General features: G+C 35.0%; 1 protein-coding gene across 1 annotated transcript; it reads right to left on the reverse strand.

Annotated features, from left to right (window-relative positions):
• Positions 1-13,074: 13,074 nt before the first annotated feature.
• LOC146331935 (leucine-rich repeat-containing protein 3-like) lies at positions 13,075-18,590 on the reverse strand. Its single transcript, XM_084745370.1, has 2 exons — positions 18,319-18,590; positions 13,075-14,446 (listed from the first exon to the last, which is right to left on the reverse strand). Exon 2 carries the CDS (start codon positions 14,374-14,376, stop codon positions 13,516-13,518), a length of 861 nt encoding a protein of 286 aa, XP_084601496.1. The 5' UTR covers positions 14,377-14,446; positions 18,319-18,590; the 3' UTR covers positions 13,075-13,515.
• Positions 18,591-21,601: the final 3,011 nt, after the last annotated feature.

The raw sequence follows: 21,601 nt of genomic DNA on the forward strand, positions 1-21,601 counted from the left end.
CAGATTATGTTTACTTAGTCTATTTTGAGACATAAAAACACATTTCCCTCACTGGCATCATAATGTGTACCATAGAGGGATATGACCATACATACATACATACATATGACCATACATGCATACATACATATGAGCATACATACATACATATATACATACATACATACATACATATGAGCATACATACATACATACATACATACATACATATGAGCATACATACATACATATATACAAACATACATACATACATATGAGCATACATACATACATACATACATACATACATATGAGCATACATACATATGACCATGCATACATACAACCATGTGACCATGCATACATACATACATATGAGCATACATACATACATATATACATACATACATACATACATACATATGAGCATACATACATACATACATACATACATATGACCATACATACATATGACCATGCATACATACATACATATGACCATACATACATACATACATACATACATACATACTTATGACCATACATGCATACATATGACCATACATACATACATATGAGCATACATACATACATATGACCATACATACATACATACATACATATGACCATACATACATACATACATATATATGACCATACATACATACATACATACATACATACATATATATATATATATAAATTATTTTAATAATTCTTTTTAATTTAAAATTTAAAATGAATAGTGACTTCTTGATGTTATTGAATATTTTTGCATTTGTTTATGAAATAAACAATGTTCAAATTGGAAAAGTAACGTTCTTTTTCACTTACGCACCATTATGATACAATGTTGCCTACAGGCAACAAACCCCAAAAACTTCCAAAAATAAAAATAAAAATAAAATTTCTTCAGATTATGTTTATTTAGTCTATTTTGAGACATAAAAACACATTTCCCTCACTGGCATCATAATGTGTACCATAGAGGGATATGACCATACATACATACATACATATGACCATACATGCATACATACATACATACATGTGACCATGCATACATACATACATATGAGCATACATACATACATATATACATACATACATACATACATATGAGCATATATACATACATACATATGACCATACATACATATGACCATGCATACATACATACATATGACCATACATACATACATACATACATACATACATATATACATACTTATGACCATACATGCATACATATGACCATACATACATACATACATACATACATACATAGGACCATTCATACATATGACCATGCATACATTCATATGACCATACATACATACACACACATACATACATATGGTCATACATATGACCACGTATACATACATACATACATATCAGCATACATGCATACATACATACATACATATGACCATGCATACATAGATACATGTAACCATACATACATACATTCATACATACATACATATGAGCATACATACATATGAGCATATAGGCATACATACATATGACCATACATACATACATACATACATATACAAATACATACATACATACATATGAGAATACATACATACATATGACTATACATACATACATACATACATATGACCATACATACATACATACATATGACCATACATACATACATACATACATACATATATATATATATATATATACATTCTTTTTATAATTCTTTTTAATTTAAATTTTAAAATGAATTGTGACTTCTTGATGTTATTGAATATTTTTGCATATGTTTATGAAAGAAACAATGTTCAAATTGGAAAAGGAAGGTTCTTTTTCACTTACGCACCATTATGGTACAATGTTGCCTACAGGCAACGAACCCCAAAAACTTCCAAAAATAAAAATAAAAATAAAATTTCTTCAGATTATGTTTATTTAGTCTATTTTGAGACATAAAAACACATTTCCCTCACTGGCATCATAATGTGTACCATAGAGGGATATGACCATACATACATACATACATACATATGACCATTCACACATACATACATACATACATACATACATACATACATACATACTTATGACCATACATGCATACATACATACATACATACATACATACATACATACATACATACATACATATGACCATACATACATACATACATACATGCATACATTCATATGACCATACATACATACACACATACATACATATGGTCATACATATGACCATGCATACATACATGCATACATACATACATATGAGCATACATGCATACATACATACATACATACATATGACCATGCATACATACATAAATGTGACCATACATACATACATACATACATACATATGAACATACATACATATGAGCATATATACATACATATGAGCATACATACATACATATGACCATGCATACATACATATGAGCATACATACATACATATGGCCATACATACATACATACATACATATGACCATACATACATACATACATACATATATATGACCATACATACATACATACATATATATATAAATTATTTTTATAATTCTTTTTAATTTAAAATTTAAAATGAATTGTGACTTCTTGATGTTATTGAATATTTTTGCATATGTTTATGAAATTAACAATGTTCAAATTGGAAAAGGAAGGTTCTTTTTCACTTACGCACCATTATGGTACAATGTTGCCTACAGGCAACGAACCCCAAAAACTTCCAAAAATAAAAATAAAAATAAAATTTCTTCATATTATGTTTATTTAGTCTATTTTGAGACATAAAAACACATTTCCCTCACTGGCATCATAATGTGTACCATAGAGGGATATGACCATACATGCATACATACATACATATGACCATACATACATACATACATACATACTTATGACCATACATGCATAAATATGACCATACATACATACATACATACATACATACATACATATGACCATGCATACATTCATATGACCATACATACATACACACATACATACATACATATGGTCATACATATGACCATACATACATACATACATACATACATACATACATACATACATATGACCATACATACATATGACCATGCATACGTTCATATGACCATACATATGACCATACATACATACATACATACATACATACATATGAGCATACATGCATACATACATACATACATATGAGCATACATACATTTGAGCATATATACATACATACATATGACCATATATACATACGTACATACATATGAGAATACATACATACATATGACCATGCATACATACATATGAGCATACATACATACATATGACCATGCATACATACATATGACCATACATACATACATATGACCATACATACATACATACATACATACATACATATGACCATACATACATACATACATACATACATATATATGACCATACATACATACATACATACATACATACATACATACATACATATATATAAATTCTTTTTATAATTCTTTTTAATTTAAAATTTTAAATGAATTGTGACTTCTTGATGTTATTGAATATTTTTGCATATGTTTATGAAATAAACAATGTTCAAATTGGAAAAGGAATGTTCTTTTTCACTTATGCACCATTATGGTACAATGTTGCCTACAGGCAACGAACCCCAAAAACTTCCAAAAATAAAAATAAAAATAAAATTTCTACATACATATGAGCATATATACATACATACATATGACCATACATACATACATACATACATACATACATATGAGAATACATACATACATATGACCATGCATACATACATATGAGCATACATACATAAATATGACCATGCATACATACATATGACCATACATACATACATATGACCATACATACATACATACATACATACATACATACATACATATATATATATATATAAATTCTTTTTATAATTCTTTTTAATTTAAAATTTAAAATGAATTGTGACTTCTTGATGTTATTGAATATTTTTGCATATGTTTATGAAATTAACAATGTTCAAATTGGAAAAGGAACGTTCTTTTTCACTTATGCACCATTATGGTACAATGTTGCCTACAGGCAACGAACCCCAAAAACTTCCAAAAATAAAAATAAAAATAAAATTTCTTCAGATTATGTTTATTTAGTCTATTTTGAGACATAAAAACACATTTCCCTCACTGGCATCATAATGTGTACCATAGAGGGATATGACCATACATACATACATACATACATGCATACATATGACCGTACATACATACATACACATACATACATACATACATACATACGAGCATACATACATACATACATATGACCATACATGCATACATACATACATACATACATACATACATATGAGCATACATACATACATACATACATATGAGCATAAATACATACATACATACATATGAGCATACATACATACATACATATGAGCATACATACATACATACGTACATACATATGTAGCTCAGCGTAAGTTCAATCAGGAAGACCTTCTATTACGCTGCCTTCATTCACAACTTTCCTTTACTCAGCCTCTCTCCTCCTATTCCCTGTAATCAGCTGTTTGTGGGCGTTCACCTTTGTCTTTACCATCCATTCAGATTTTGCCACGGTCGCGATAGCCAGTCAATTTGCTGCTGCCAAATCTTTAAATCACCTCTGTCTTTGCTCCATCAGTTATCATTCAGTCAATCGCGCGACCCCCCTCCACCCCTCTCTCCTCCAGTCACTGGACCCAGGTAGCAGAAGATGTTCACCTCGATCCTCCCTGACGCCCTCTCCTCCAGCCTTCAGGTCCAGGCAGCAGGAGTCCAGAGCCACTTCACCTCACCAGTCTCTGCTTTGCACCTCATCATCACCACCACCACCAGTGTCTAGACCCCGGGGGGGTTCTCTTCACTACAGCTTCATCACCCCCATTTATATATACATATTGTTTCGCCTTATTGGGGTCTAACCACCAAAGACTGTTCATGTTTCATATATCATGCATGTGCCAATAAACCATTTCTCTTTTACTCTTAGTCTCTCCTGATTGAAATGAGCATACATACATATGAGCATACATTCATACATATGGCCAAACATATGACCATGCATACAAACATACATACATATGACCATACATACATACATACATATGACCATATATACATATGACCATGCATACATACATACATATGACCATACATACATGCATACATACATACATACTTATGATCATACATGCATACATATGACCATACATACATATGACCATGCATACATTCATATGACCATACATACATATACACATACATACATACATATGGTCATACATATGACCATGCATACATACATACATACATACATACATATGAGCGTACATGCATACATACATACATACATATGACCATGCATACATACATACATGTGACCATACATACATACATACATACATATGAGCATACATACATATGAGCATAAATACATACATACATACATATGACCATACATACATACATACGTACATGCATATGAGAATACATACATACATATGACCATGCATACATACATATGAGCATACATACATACATATGACCATGCATACATACATATGAGCATACATACATACATATGACCATACATACATACATACATACATTTGACCATACATACATACATACATACATACATACATATGACCATACATGCATACATACATGTGACCATGCATACATACATACATATGAGCATACATACATACATACATACATACATACATACATACATACATATGACCATACATACATACATACATACATACATACATACATACATATGAGCATACATACATACATACATACATACATACATACATACATATGACCATACATACATATGACCATACATACATACATACGTACATACATACATACATACATACATACATACATACTTATGACCATACATGTATACATATGACCATACATACATACATACATACATACATATGACCATACATACATATGACCATGCATACATTCATATGACCATACATACATACACACATACATACATACATATGGTCATACATATGACCATGCATACATACATACATACATACATACATATGAGCATACATGCATAAATACATATGACCATGCATACATACATACATGTGACCATACATACATACATACATATGAGCATACATACATATGAGCATATATACATACATACATATGACCATACATACATACATACATATGAGAATACATACATACATATGACCATGCGTACATACATATGACCATACATACATACATATGACCATGCATACATACATATGAGCATACATACATTCATATGACCATACATACATACATACATACATACATATATATATAAATTCTTTTTATAATTCTTTTAATTTAAAATTTAAAATGAATTGTGACTTCTTGATGTTATTGAATATTTTTGCATATGTTTATGAAATAAACAATGTTCAAATTGGAAAAGGAACGTTCTTTTTCACTTATGCACCATTATGGTACAATGTTGCCTACAGGCAACGAACCCCAAAAACTTCCAAAAAAAAAAATAAAAATAAAATTTCTTCAGATTATGTTTATTTAGTCTACTTTGAGACATAAAAACACATTTCCCTCACTGGCATCATAATGTGTACCATAGAGGGATATGACCATACATACATACATACATACATACATACATACATACATACATACATACATACATATGACCGTACATACATACATACACATACATACATACATACATACATATGAGCATACATACATACATACATACATACATACATACATACATACATACACATGAGCATACATACATACATACATACATATGACCATGCATACATACATACATATGACCATACATACATACATATTTATGACCATACATGCATACATATGACCATACATACATACATACATACATACATACATACATACATACATACATATGACCATGCATACATACATACATACATACATACATACATATGAGCATACATGCATACATACATATGACCATGCATACATAGATACATGTGACCATACATACATACATACATACATATGTATATAAATTCTTTTTATAATTCTTTTTAATTTAAAATTTAAAATGAATTGTGACTTCTTGATGTTATTGAATATTTTTGCATATGTTTATGAAATAAACAATGTTCAAATTGGAAAAGGAACGTTCTTTTTCACTTATGCACCATTATGGTACAATGTTGCCTACAGGCAACGAACCCCAAAAACTTCCAAAAAAAAAAATAAAAATAAAATTTCTTCAGATTATGTTTATTTAGTCTATTTTGAGACATAAAAACACATTTCCCTCACTGGCATCATAATGTGTACCATAGAGGGATATGACCATACATACATACATACATACATACATACATAGGACCGTACATACATACATACACATACATACATACATACATACATATGAGCATACATACATACATACATACATACATACATACATACACATGAGCATACATACATACATACATACATACATATGACCATGCATACATACATACATATGACCATACATACATACATATTTATGACCATACATGCATACATATGACCATACATACATACATACATACATACATACATACATACATATGACCATGCATACATACATACATACATACATACATACATACATACATATGAGCATACATGCATACATACATATGACCATGCATACATAGATACATGTGACCATACATACATACATACATACATATATATATAAATTCTTTTTATAATTCTTTTTAATTTAAAATTTAAAATGAATTGTGACTTCTTGATGTTATTGAATATTTTTGCATATGTTTATGAAATAAACAATGTTCAAATTGGAAAAGGAACGTTCTTTTTCACTTATGCACCATTATGGTACAATGTTGCCTACAGGCAACAAACCCAAAAACTTCCAAAAATAAAAATAAAATAAAATTTCTTCAGATTATGTTTATTTAGTCTATTTTGAGACATAAAAACACATTTCCCTCACTGGCATCATAATGTGTACCATAGAGGGATATGACCATACATACATACATACATACATACATACATACATACATACATACATATGACCGTACATACATACATACACATACATACATACATACATACATACATATGAGCATACATACATACATACATACATACATACATACATACATACACATGAGCATACATGCATACATACATACATATGACCATACATACATATGACCATGCATACATACATACATATGACCATACATACATACATACTTATGACCATACATGCATACATATGACCATACATACATACATACATACATACATACATACATACATACATACATACATACATATGGTCATACATATGACCATGCATACATACATACATACATACATACATACATACATATGAGCATACATGCATACATACATATGACCATGCATACATAGATACATGTGACCATACATACATACATACATACATACATACATACATACATATGAGCATACATACATACATATGACCATGCATACATAGATACATGTGACCATACATACATACATACATAGATATGAGCATTCATACATACATACATATGAGCATACATACATATGAGCATACATACATACATACATATGACCATACATGCATGTATACATACATACATACATACATATGAGCATACATACATACATACAAACATACATACATATGAGCATACATACATACATACATATGAGCATACATACATACATACATATGAGCATACATACATACATACATACATACATACGTACATACATATGAGCATACATACATATGAGTATACATTCATACATATGGCCAAACATATGACCATGCATACAAACATACATACATATGACCATACATACATATGACCATACATACATATGACCATGCATACATACATACATATGACCATACATATATACATACATACATACATACATACATATATACATACTTATGACCATACATACATACATACATACATACATACATATGACCATACATACATATGACCATGCATACATTCATATAACCATACATACATACACACATACATACATACATATGGTCATACATATGACCATGCATACATACATACATACATACATACATACATACATACATATGAGCATACATGCATACATACATACATACATATGACCATACATACATATGAGCATATATACATACATACATACATATGACCATACATACATACATACATATGACCATGCATACATACATATGAGAATACATACATACATATGACCATGCATACATACATATGACCATACATGCATACATACATACATATGAGCATACATGCATACATACATACATACATATGACCATACATACATATGAGCATATATACATACATACATACATATGACCATACATACATACATACATATGACCATGCATACATACATATGAGAATACATACATACATATGACCATGCATACATACATATGACCATACATACATACATATGACCATACATACATACATACATATGACCATACATACATACATACATACATACATACATATATATGACCATACATACATACATACATACATACATACATACATACATATTTAAATTCTTTTCATAATTCTTTTTAATTTAAAATTTAAAATGAATTGTGACTTCTTGATGTTATTGAATATTTTTGCATATGTTTATGAAATAAACAATGTTCAAATTGGAAAAGGAACATTTCTTCAGATTATGTTTATTTAGTCTATTTTGAGACATAAAAACACTCCAAACATTTTTTCCCTCACTGGCATCATAATGTGTACCATACAGGGTTAAAACAAAGCAATAGCTTCTTCTGACCTCCCTATAATCTGTTACATTACATAGCCAAAATTGATTTTCATAATTTTGTTTGATTAATTTGTAAAGGCTAGAAATACCTAATGTTACCCAAAAATTGGTGAAAACCAAAAACATTAAAGAAAATGTCTGAAAAAGATAAGCTAATTTTGTGTAGCGTAAATACATTTTGTCTGCTTTAAAGGTATACTATGCAGGATTTGTTGGTTGCTGTTTGGAAACACACCTCAGACCTCCTCAGTCTGCTCTTCCTATGTGTGTGTGTGTGTGTCCTCAGTATGCTCTGCTCTTGTGCTGTTATTGGAGCCTACGCAGCCAGCACCCAAATTTTGACCCCTAAAAACATCCCAAAAACAGCAAAAATAATGTCAAAATAACAAAATATAGGCAGAATTAAATTAAATTGGAAATAAAAGACAAAACCAAGTAACAGGCTGAGGCTGCTTTTTATTTATATAATGTTTTGTTCTCCCCCATGTTGAAATATGCAGGGCAATGGCTTCAATTCATCCACAAAGAAATAAAAAAGACAAAAAGAAAAGTCACACATGAACATTTCACTGTGCCCTGCTTCCACTGTGGTTATATAGTATATTACTAGGGGGAGAAACACCTCAGATTTAAAGAAAAGGCAGTGGAGAGATGGATGAATGTGGGGTCATTTCAATTTTGTTTGGTGATTTGTGCAAAAAACAAAAAAACAAAGAAAAAGTTGAAGAAGGAGGTGGTGAAGAGTTCCTATCGTGTTTTTTTTATATATGTGTAAAATAGTATATGGTAGAAACAGGACACACTGTCACGCATGATACATAGACAGCCAGTGCCCAAATTCTGACACCTAGAAACATCCCCAAAACAGCGAAATAATGACAAAATAGGCAATATAGGCAGACGTTGGAGTCTCTGCAGATACAGACACATCCACACACTTCTAGTGGGTCATAAAAGATGATTGAGAGGGATTATTTTTTATATGAGTCTATACACTGATTTGTTTTTCTTTCTTTTTTTTTCTTTAGGAAAAACCTGCATAGTAAACCTTTAATATCCTATAATCTCATAACCCCTTGGATTGAATTTGTAAACTCTTGTAGGGGTCCTGACCCTTAGGTTGGGAACCACTGACCTAAACATACATTAAATGTTGCTGACTATTAACAGTTTGTAACAGTAAAAAATGAGAAACACTTACACTTTAACACACGATACACCCTCCCCTCAGAGAAAACTGCTCCATAGCTACTGCCACAGTAAATATGATTACAATGAACTCAATGACATTAAAAACGTGGCTGTTAATCCACTCAGGTTTTGTTGCATTTCCGCAGCACGCTGAGCTGGATATTCAGTACACCTACAGTATACACAGCAGGAATGCCATTAATCTTAACATTGCAGGCATTAAATGCACTAACTGATAAAACTACTCCATTTATTATCAATTATTTCCTTAATTTTACAGTGGCTTGAAAAAAATTGATTATAGTACAGCCTATGTGGAAAATGGGAGAAAGAACAATTTGTACACAGCAATCAGCACAGAGAGCACTGAAAAGCTAGACTCGAGAGATTAATTAAAGCTAAACTAACAGCTTCCCGCAGAATAAATGGTTATACTAATCTAATTCATAACAGTGATCCACTTCTAAATATGGATTCTGAAATTTCTCTGCTCCAATCAGTGACAGCCCTATGCACACTAAGCTGTCCAGATATTTTAGAGCTGATTGCTGCAGCTTGGAGACAAAATAGTTCACCTCCAGCTCTAATGGCTTCCTGAGAGTAAATTTAGATCAGCACTTCTCCACTGGCACCGAAACAAGTGGCTTAGTGACCGTGTATTGGGAAAGGCTTAAATAGCATCCGTGCAAAATCAGTGTTATCAAAGTAAAGAATGGGCCTAACAGTTCACAAAAACACCACATGCACACGCACAAACACACTAAATGAAAAGCAATTAGATGAGGACACACATTTGAGTTTGCACGTTCTCCTTTTTGACCTTATAAACACACTCCAGCTGATTAGTGCCTTTCAAGTCTTCATTAAGGGTCAGTTGGTCAAAGACTCCTAATTAGAAAGCTTAATGAGAGATAAAAGACCACAGCATGAGGCGTGGTGGGAGAAGAAAAAGAAAAGAAAGAAGGATTGCAGAGGGAGACAGAAGGTTGTAAAGTTCAAAGAATTTTTTTTTCTTTTCTTATTCCATCCTTTCATCTTCTGGTGCCAATTTTGCTTTTTGGTTTCCACCCTCTTCTCTCAGTGCACTTCCCTTTTCATCAAAGGAGAAATATGTAGCATATTTACTGTACTAAATCTTAAAATAACCATAGAGACAGAGCACATTTAAGTCACGCCCATACCGAAATGGAAAACAATTTATTGCTCTCCATTGACTTTGTACTGCAAATGTGTGAAGGTGACTCTTGTCATTTTCTGTCTGCCAGCAAATAACGGAAAAATGCCTAAAAGATGCTGTGTGGTGGGATGTACTACTAACAGGGTAAAGAAACCAGAATTAAGTTTTGAGAAGCTGCTGAATAGAAAAACTAAACCTTTAAGAAGACAAAATTGGATACAGACGTGAGACATCAGCAAGATGAATGTGACAACTATGATCCTGATCCTGACACTCAGTAACGTTATGCTGAAGTCACAGCTGTTAATTTGTCAAGACAAGCTGTAAATGAAAGGAAATGAAAGTTTTGATCTCGTTTTTTGATCATTCCTCCCAGAAAAACACACAGGACACTGAGATACAGTGAATACTATGTTTGTAATATACCTTTTCCTCTCTGTTAGACACAGGGTGCTAAAATAAGCCCTTGGTTGCAATCATACGTTTTTCATTCAGGTGGGCTTTCAGAGTATGATGCTTTGCACCCTACATAAAGCTATGAGCTCTCCAAATGAGTGTTTAAAACCATCTAAACTTCAGTGTCACTTGAAAAATTAAGCATCCCACAGAGACTGAAAAAACAGTCAACTTTGGGTTTTTAAAGAAATCTTGTTAAAGGTAAAGGGGAGCCCTGACCATATGCTAATTTTATTATGGGGTCCTTGGCATGAAAAAGTTTGAGAAGCCCTGGTATAGAACTCATTGTCACTTGTTAAAGTATAATGCGCTTGTGTAGGTTCAGGGCTTGATTATGCTTCCAAATGGATGCATACATGGACAGCTTTGGACACCAGAGACAGTTCTATTTACTTTCTGGAGTCCAGTGGAGGTCAGTGTCCCTGCAACCAGCAGGTAACCTGCCTGAGCTATGAGTCTGGAGAGGAAGGGGTCGGGGGAAGGACTTTGGACTACAGTGCCCATTTTTAAATGCTAAGGTGTTACATATTTCACCTTTAAATAGAGAAAAGTGCAAAAGGAAACAAATATCAAGAAAAACATGAGGAGGGGGGCTCAGTAGTAACAAATATAAAGAAATGTTTTGTCCATAAAACACAGCTGTAAAAAGTTTGTTTCCTCTTTATCAGCATCTTCCACAGTCAGTGTTTTGAAGTTTATCAGTCGCTCTCCATAAAATTGGGATTATATTATTATTCCATTTTAATTACAGAGTTCAAAAACCGGTGCTCAGAGTGTCTGTCTCTGTGGGGGTCTTGCGTGGGCTGGGCAAACTCTTCAGGTACTCCAGATGCCTCCGGGCCTCAGCTTGGTTCTGCCTCACATAGTACACCACGTACACAATGACCATGAAGAACCACACAAACATGGTCACCAGCATGGCCACATCTGTGGTTTTTCTCTGCAGGCTGCAGAAATTCACCCCAGAATCCAGCAGTTTGACCAGCGGCTGACCTGCGTGCTCGCCCTGCGACCCCGGGTCCTCCCACCTGCTCCCCTCACCCACCCCCCGCACGGAGCTCTCACATATGATCCCGTTCACCGTCTCAGGCTCTAGGTTCAGAGTCTCCATCAGCTCCTGCAGGGCGCAGTCACAGTGCCAGGGGTTGTGGTAGAGGCGTGTCTTTGCACGAGTGGAGCCGAACTCGTCTCTGCTGGCCTGTCTCAGCTGGTTGTGTGAGAGGTCCAGCAGGCGCACCTCAGGGCCCAGATGGCGCAGGGCCCCCGAGGCAAGCGAGTCGATGCGGTTGTGGGACAGGTACAGGTCCCGCAGGTGGACCAGGTCACTGAAGGCACTCTCTGGGATGTTCCGGATATAGTTGCGTTCCAGGTGGAGGGACACAGTTTCCGGTGGGATCCCTTCTGGGATCTCCCGCAACCCGGCATCTGAGCATAGTACCGTGGCCGTGTCCCAGGCGCAGTGGCAGCTGTCTGGGCACTGAGGGGACGCTTGGCCCCACAGGGCTGAGATCAAGATGGAGACACACAGCCATGAAGGAAGATCCACTCCTTTTCCTCTCTGTCTTCCTCCACTTCTGCTGCTGGTACATCTCTCCTCACACCAGCCTGTGCACATCGCCTCACCATAGCCTCCTGACACACACCAGGTCCCAATCTGATACCACACACGGTCGCAGCCAAAGGATCTGGCAGATTGAGGGAAAAAAAAGGGGGTCAGTCTGGGAAAGATGAGTCTCCCTCTGTCTCTGTCTGTCCCTCTTTTTTTACAAGCACATGCAATCAAAATGAACACTGACAGGGGAGATTATGATGTTTAGGAGGAGGAGGAAAAGGGTCAGTGGGTAAAGAGATCGACAATAAAATGAGATTAAGTCGGTTTATCTGATAAATGCTAGACAGAGACACACTGCTGCAAAAAAAAAAAAAAAAAAAAGCTAAAACAAGTAAGAGGACAACCATTTCTGTGCAAGAAAAACATCCCTTGGCATTGACAGCAGTAACAATAGTTAGGACAAGTGTGGCATCTACAGGTGAGCTTTGAGATTGCAAACACCTCATCTCTCCCATAGACATATATCAAGACTGGCCTGTGATTAAAAACACAAATAAATGGGGGAGCTGCGGTTTTTCCGTATAAAATCCCTATAATGTTACATTTCTCAACCAATTTCAGTGAGTTAATTTTAAATTCAAGGGTTCATGATCTATGTGCAGTAAGTTAGGAAAAAACAACTTTAGTAAAGTAGATCATAAACCTTTGACATGACATAACATGACTTATTAAATATACCATATGTTAAATTCTGCCTCTGTGGGTCTCTCTCACATTAAAACAATGACAAAAGAAATAGTTTGATGACATCTGAAGGTGAGTGGCATCAGTCAATCGGGTTTTATTCATGTTACGTTTAGTCACGTTTGCTGACTTCCTTCCTCACTCTCTTTTTTTTCATGCAACTAGCAGCTAGCAAGGAAACACCTTGAATAAATTATTGATTTCACTAGATTTGGCCATTGTTGGAATCATTTGGAATAATGTCATTACACAACTTAACAAAATGTATAACATATGTCTAGACATTTTAATACAAAAATTTTACATATTATAGCTTTAAAATCAGCTGAGAAATGTAATGTTTATTTGCTTTTTATCTATTATCATCCAGAAAAACCACAGCTCCCCTACTAGTCTTGACTGGACCGATATGGCGGCGACAATGACGATGCATTGCAGTGCTCCATTCTGCATCTACGTACATATGTCTATGGTCTCGCCTTCCTGTCAAGCATGAACATTCTTGAAAATAAGGGTTCCATAAGGGTTCTTCCTGAAGGGCTGGAGCATTACCCAGAACCACTTGCTTCTGAAGAACTGCTTGTGAATCTTGTAAGACTAAGGATTCCAGTGAGAACCATTTTCATCGAAAGAACCCTTTTTGGAAGAAAGATTTTGTCAAGGGTTTGACAATGATTCTTTGTACCATAATACAAAAAGGGTTCTCTGTACAACTCCTTGGGTAGGTTCTAGATAGAACACTTGGTGGAATCCCCTGAGTGGGTTCCAGTTAGCACCCACAAATGGAAAGGTTCTGGACAGAACCCCCAGAGAGTGTTTCAGGTGGGTACATCACACCATGGAAGGGTTCTCTGAAGATGGTCACAGATGGTTCAAAGTATAAGCCTTAAAGTTGGGTTCTAAGTAGAACTCTCTAGAGGGCTCCAAAGTGGAAAATTTTCTACCAGGAGCCAGAATGAGTTCTCCGTTAGAGACAAGCTGAAGAACCCTTTATGGTTCTTTTTAGCAATTTTATTTCCAAGAATGTTGGAGAACCTACAGTAGCCAAAAAAAAAAAAAAAAAAGTAAAAAACGTGACAGGCCACATTTAGAGCCAGTGTTTGGTTTGTCCAACCTGGGCTACTGTGGAAACATGAAGGTGTAACATGGTGGTTGTGAATTGCTCATTCTAAGGTAATAAAAGCACAACAGTATACATTCTATACACTAATGAAAACGTACTCGTGAATTAAGTATCCCTTTTCTGCAGTTTTCTGCCAAGAGCTCCCTGTAAATACACTGGACCTTTACAATCATTTACTGTTGCACTTATTTAAGACTTTAAAATTTTTATTGAAAGTATTGGCTCAAATGTGAATCTTACACACTGTACCCTTAAGTGAGCTAATAAAGGTTTAAACAACTCTTGTATTTCTGCATTAAAAGCACATCAATCATTACACATGATTATCTGAAGTCCTCCCTCCTTTTTACCCGGCTGTGTCCTTCCTGCGGTGGCTCAAATTCAGGACCAGAAGAAAAGCATCACATTACACTCATCAATACATGTTCATCTCGTTTATCCTTCTATTTATTTTCCCGTGAGCCATCGCCCCTTAATCATAATCCATGGGTGGAGGAAGCTGAGAGGGGGGATGCATTGTAGGGATGGAGGTGGGATCGATAGCCCAAGTATTGCCTGCTGGACTATTAACGGCAAGAGCATCAATCCTGCCTGTGTCCCACAGTGTCAATAAGTGACAGAGCTGGAAAAAACAAGCCAGTTGTCTGGGTGTTAGCATGTGCTCAGCACTCCTGCAGTCAGGAGGCAAAAGTTAAATAAAGAGGAGAAATCTGGCTGGACTCTGCTTCCCACGGGCAAAAACACTGGAAATTATATTACGTGTGTAATGTTAAAAGTTGTTTTAGAGTCTCATCAGCCTGACTTTCTGTCTGTTCGGGTCTGTTAATGGTGTTGTTTCAGTTTGTTCCAACAATCTAATCAGCAGTTTTTCAGAGCATTTTTTGGACATGATGATGCACTTGTTCCCAGACAGAAATCACAACATACACTCCTTGAATTTGATTAGAACACCATCCTCTTAAATGTCAAGCACTTTCTGCTTTCTGCCCGTCTTTATAACAGAATCAAAACTGTCATGTGTCTCTATTCTCAGCAAACACCACAGACAGTGGCCTAGATTTGGCTGAGGAGCCTAAAGGTGACTGACAGTGATATGACTGTGATGGCCATCAAAGACGTGTTGTTTTAGTTTTATGTTCAGTGTCTTGTGCTTCTCCAGTAACGTATTGCATTCACCTCCATTCTGAGGAGATAATGTTTTGTGTAATGAAAAATTTCAGTTCTATTTTTCTGATCTAATAAGATAATTCTACACATAAAACAAAAATTCTGTTGTTTTTATGAATTAATTATATTTTTTTTTCTCAAGTGAATACCATATGCTTCAGTATGCTTCACTTGTTTTTTTTTTTGTTTTGTTTTGTTTCCTGACATAAAATAATGAAAATAAATGTCTTTACTTTAGTATGTTATCCTTTGAATTTGTTGTCCCTGTGCCTGATAATCCATAGATATAATCAAAAAATCAATCAAAAGTGGTCCTGTGATGCTTCATGAGCAGAGATGAGGATTCAGTTTACCGCCCATTAATAGTCCTGATATTAACATACTGAATAGATGCATGCAAATCCCCAATTAACAAAAATAATCATCTGCTGCATAATTATGAATGGGAATTAGGAAAGGTTGAAAAACAGGGATGGAGAAAGACACTCCCAAAGCAAATCCAGATGGCTCTGTGGTCACAGCTGATGACTGCTGCAGTTTTTCCAATTAGATACGTTTAATATTCCTCCCTGTTTCTTAAAGTAAAGGACAGAACTTAAATGAGCCCGCCTGCTTTCTGAGTCTGAACTCATCTCCAGTATCATATACCTTGATTTTTATCTGATTAACCTGCACTGAAGTCAGAACATTTCCTGAGAAAATTGCATTTAGACTTTAAATCATATTAATCTGGGTGAAACAGGTCAACTGAACGATCCAGAGGTAAGAAAACACAGGCAGATTTTTAGCTCAATACAAGCAAACAAACGTGGCTGTTTTGTGCATCGTTTTTGCAACTTTTGAGTCATAAAAAATAAGTTTGTGACAGGTTTAAAGAAAGTTTATGCATATAAAAAAGATAAATCTGGTAACTAATTAGTCCCTTAGACACATTCAAATAAGAATCTAGTAGTTTTTATCCGCGGACTTACCTGTGAAATTGTTCCTTGCGAAGTTTGAGATCCAGGAGGATATTTTCTAAAATCCGTTTGCAGTTTGTCTTCGGATTTTGCCAGACAGCAGACTGAACACCATCATCATCATCATCTTCTTCTTCAGTGGAAATAAATTTGAGGAGGAAACTCTGTGAGGAGCACCATCAGTAATGGATCAGGAGAGGTTTGTCGCCTGCAGACGGCTTCATCATCTCCGCCTGCCGTGTAACAGAGGGTAGTTATAGCAACAAAGATGTGGGGCAAATTCTCTCTCCCTGCCTCCCTCTCTCTCTCTCTGTGCGTGTGTGTGTGAGTGTGTGTGTGTGTGTGTGCGCGCAGGGAGGTGTGCCTTCCTGAGTCCTTCTTCTTGTCCCCACTGTAGATGGCATCAGTGTCGGGTTTCTGAGAAAAAACTGGTTGCCTCTATATGAGATATTAACTTAATTATAGGTGTAATTAGATTCTTACAGTCGTCCCTTCCTGCTCGATTTGATTGAATCCCAGGCAGGTAGGTACACAGGTGAAGAGCAGACATTTTTAGAATATATATATATATATATATATATATATATATATATATATATATATATATATATATATATATATATATATATATAAAAACGCTGTAAATAACCGCAGATTTTATTCATCAAATATGAAAAGTCACCTGCAAAGCTGTGTGCTTGCAATGGGTGTCAGACTGCTTAGAAAAATATTACTTTCCGTTTGCGGCTGACAAAGGAAGACAAACAGGACCACTGACTGATGGAGCCGAGACACAATAACATTAAAGGGAAGATGCGCCTCCCTCAATCACTCATGTCTGTTTTTCCAGGCTTCGTACAGGAGGTCAAGTGGAAAGAGACCTCAGCCTACAGCATGCATACATACACCGCAGGGCTGCAACCAGTAGGCGATGTGAGCAGGGATGCTGTCCACCTTGTTAGCAAAATGCCCATCCAGTCCATCCCCTACTAGCAGAGGGGTTGTTTAGCTGAATGTGTTGGTCCAGTCTGCCTGACTCATTGATCTTTTATCTGACTGAGGTTTGTGCAAGTTAGAATGTGTGGCCCCGACCATGGCTCTGAAATATCAGTAGTCTAACTGTGCTGTGTATTGATAAATCCATTGCTCTGTCCATGGTGCTGAATATCTGACAGATGTGTATTTGCAGCTTTTGCTCTTGCCATTTGTTTACAACATCAGCAACATAGCCACTAAACAGTCAAGCTTCATCAGCTACATTGTTGCCAAATCTCCAGTGAAGGGTTGCTTAAGCGCTCATTGACATTAGTGAACATGTGTACAGTGAACATTGATCTTTTTTTTTTCTTCATTGATCCTGGTAAGAAGAAAAGGTGTAGTCTGGTATGAGAAATGGGTTCCCATGCATCCGAATGGCATTTTTTTGTAACTTTTTTTTTGACTCTAATGATAATGATGATGGGGCCATCTTGCAGATTTTCATTACTCCTGAACCAGACAACATACAAAGACAAATAAACCCACTTTTTCTTATAATACTGACACCAAGAATCTAATACAGGAACATGGTACAACCACTCTTTTCTCAAAAAAAATTCTCAACTAGGCACCTTTAGGCCAGTTTACAAAAAAATGCCATTCAAGGTGCATGGTTGACATGTCACATCATTTGAGCACTGAAAAAAGTTGAGGCCAGCTCTGCTTTGATTTATAGTGCCTCAAAGGCAACACGCATCAGTTTTTAGCTCCATGTCGCTGGCTTCCATTGAAAATGACTTGTCGCCTGGTGCTTTGGCGCCGGTAGTGTGAACATACCATTAGTTCCAATCATCTGTCACTTTTTTCTCTTGGAGCTATACTATTCTGTGAACCTATAGGTGGAGGAGGTATTAAAAATACAGAATCAAGATCTGGGGACCCTTTATTGAACACACTAGGAGGGAGAGGTGTCAACCAGGAAATTAATTGTATTGTACTGTATTGCATCGTGCTTCGATCAGCCAGGTTTCATTTTTTCTGGTATTCTGAACCTTCTTCGACTGTGTTTGGCATAGGCACTAAGATTTCTGACTCCAAGTCCACTTATGGACATTTCATATTAATTTACATGTATATATGTACTATTTCTTTGAGCTGGCAATCTACTTGTTCCAGTTTGTTCTCTGTGTTTCGAAAAAGGAAATAAATTCACAAATAAAATATTAAATAAAATAAAAACAATTATTTCATTATTTATTTGTGAAACTAACTGCTAACAAAAATAATTATCATGAAAAATTCTCATTGCAATTTCCCAGAGCCCAAAGTGACGTCTTAAAACTGCTGTTTTTGTACAACCAACACTCTCAAAGTCTCTTCATTAATTTTTATAAATGACAAAGAAAAGCAGCAAATCCTTACATTTAAGAAGCTGGTATCAGCAAATGTTTCCCATTTTTGCTCGAAGAATAACTGAAATGATAAATCAAGCAGTTGGCAACTAATTCTCTTTTGATTGACTGATCAATTACATGACTAATAGTTGCAGCTCAACCTCACTGTGATGCATTCGCACACATGCTGAAACAATTAGTTGACACTTGACAAGATTTTTGGTCATCCATTAATCTTTTATCAAGCAAAGAAGCCAAAATATTATCTCTCCTTTCAACTGTGAGAACTGCCTGCCTTGCTTCATTTTTATTGTTACATTACATTGTTGGGTTGCAACTAATTATTTTCAGTATTAATTAATTTGACAGTTATCTTCTTGATTAATTGGTCAGCCGTTCCATAAAGTGTCATGGTATCAAAGAGAGTGCTTATAAAAAGAGAAGTGAATAGACAGACACAAGTCAAAGAAAAGCAACAAATCTCAACAATTAAGAAGCCAAAGCTGTAAAGCAGGAAATATTTGATATTTTTGCTTGAAAAATAACTGAAATAATTAATCGATTATCAAAATAGCTGGCAACTAATTTTCTTTTGATCGATTAATCGACTAATAGTTGCAGCTCTAAAGTCTCTAAAAAGATTTTTTTGAATGCGGACAAACAGTAAATAATGTCTCTACATGCATACAAATAAATACATACGTTAAACAGACAAGAGGTTGGACACAAGGCAACCTTAAGACTCGCACACTTACCAGGGTCATAAATTTCCATATAAATAATATAGCGTATACAAACACAAGCAGACACAGGGACACAAATGACACATCCTGTAGGTGGAAATGTTATTCATGGAGGTTCACTCGTAGGATGAGTGCCCTGCTCTCTTTGCTTTTCCACCAAAGCAGCCAGAATATCTGCCG

The sequence above is a fragment of the Lutjanus erythropterus genome, chromosome 2 (genome assembly GCF_056507025.1).
Source record: "Lutjanus erythropterus isolate fLutEry1 chromosome 2, fLutEry1.hap2, whole genome shotgun sequence".
Classification (NCBI taxonomy): domain Eukaryota; kingdom Metazoa; phylum Chordata; class Actinopteri; order Lutjaniformes; family Lutjanidae; genus Lutjanus; species Lutjanus erythropterus.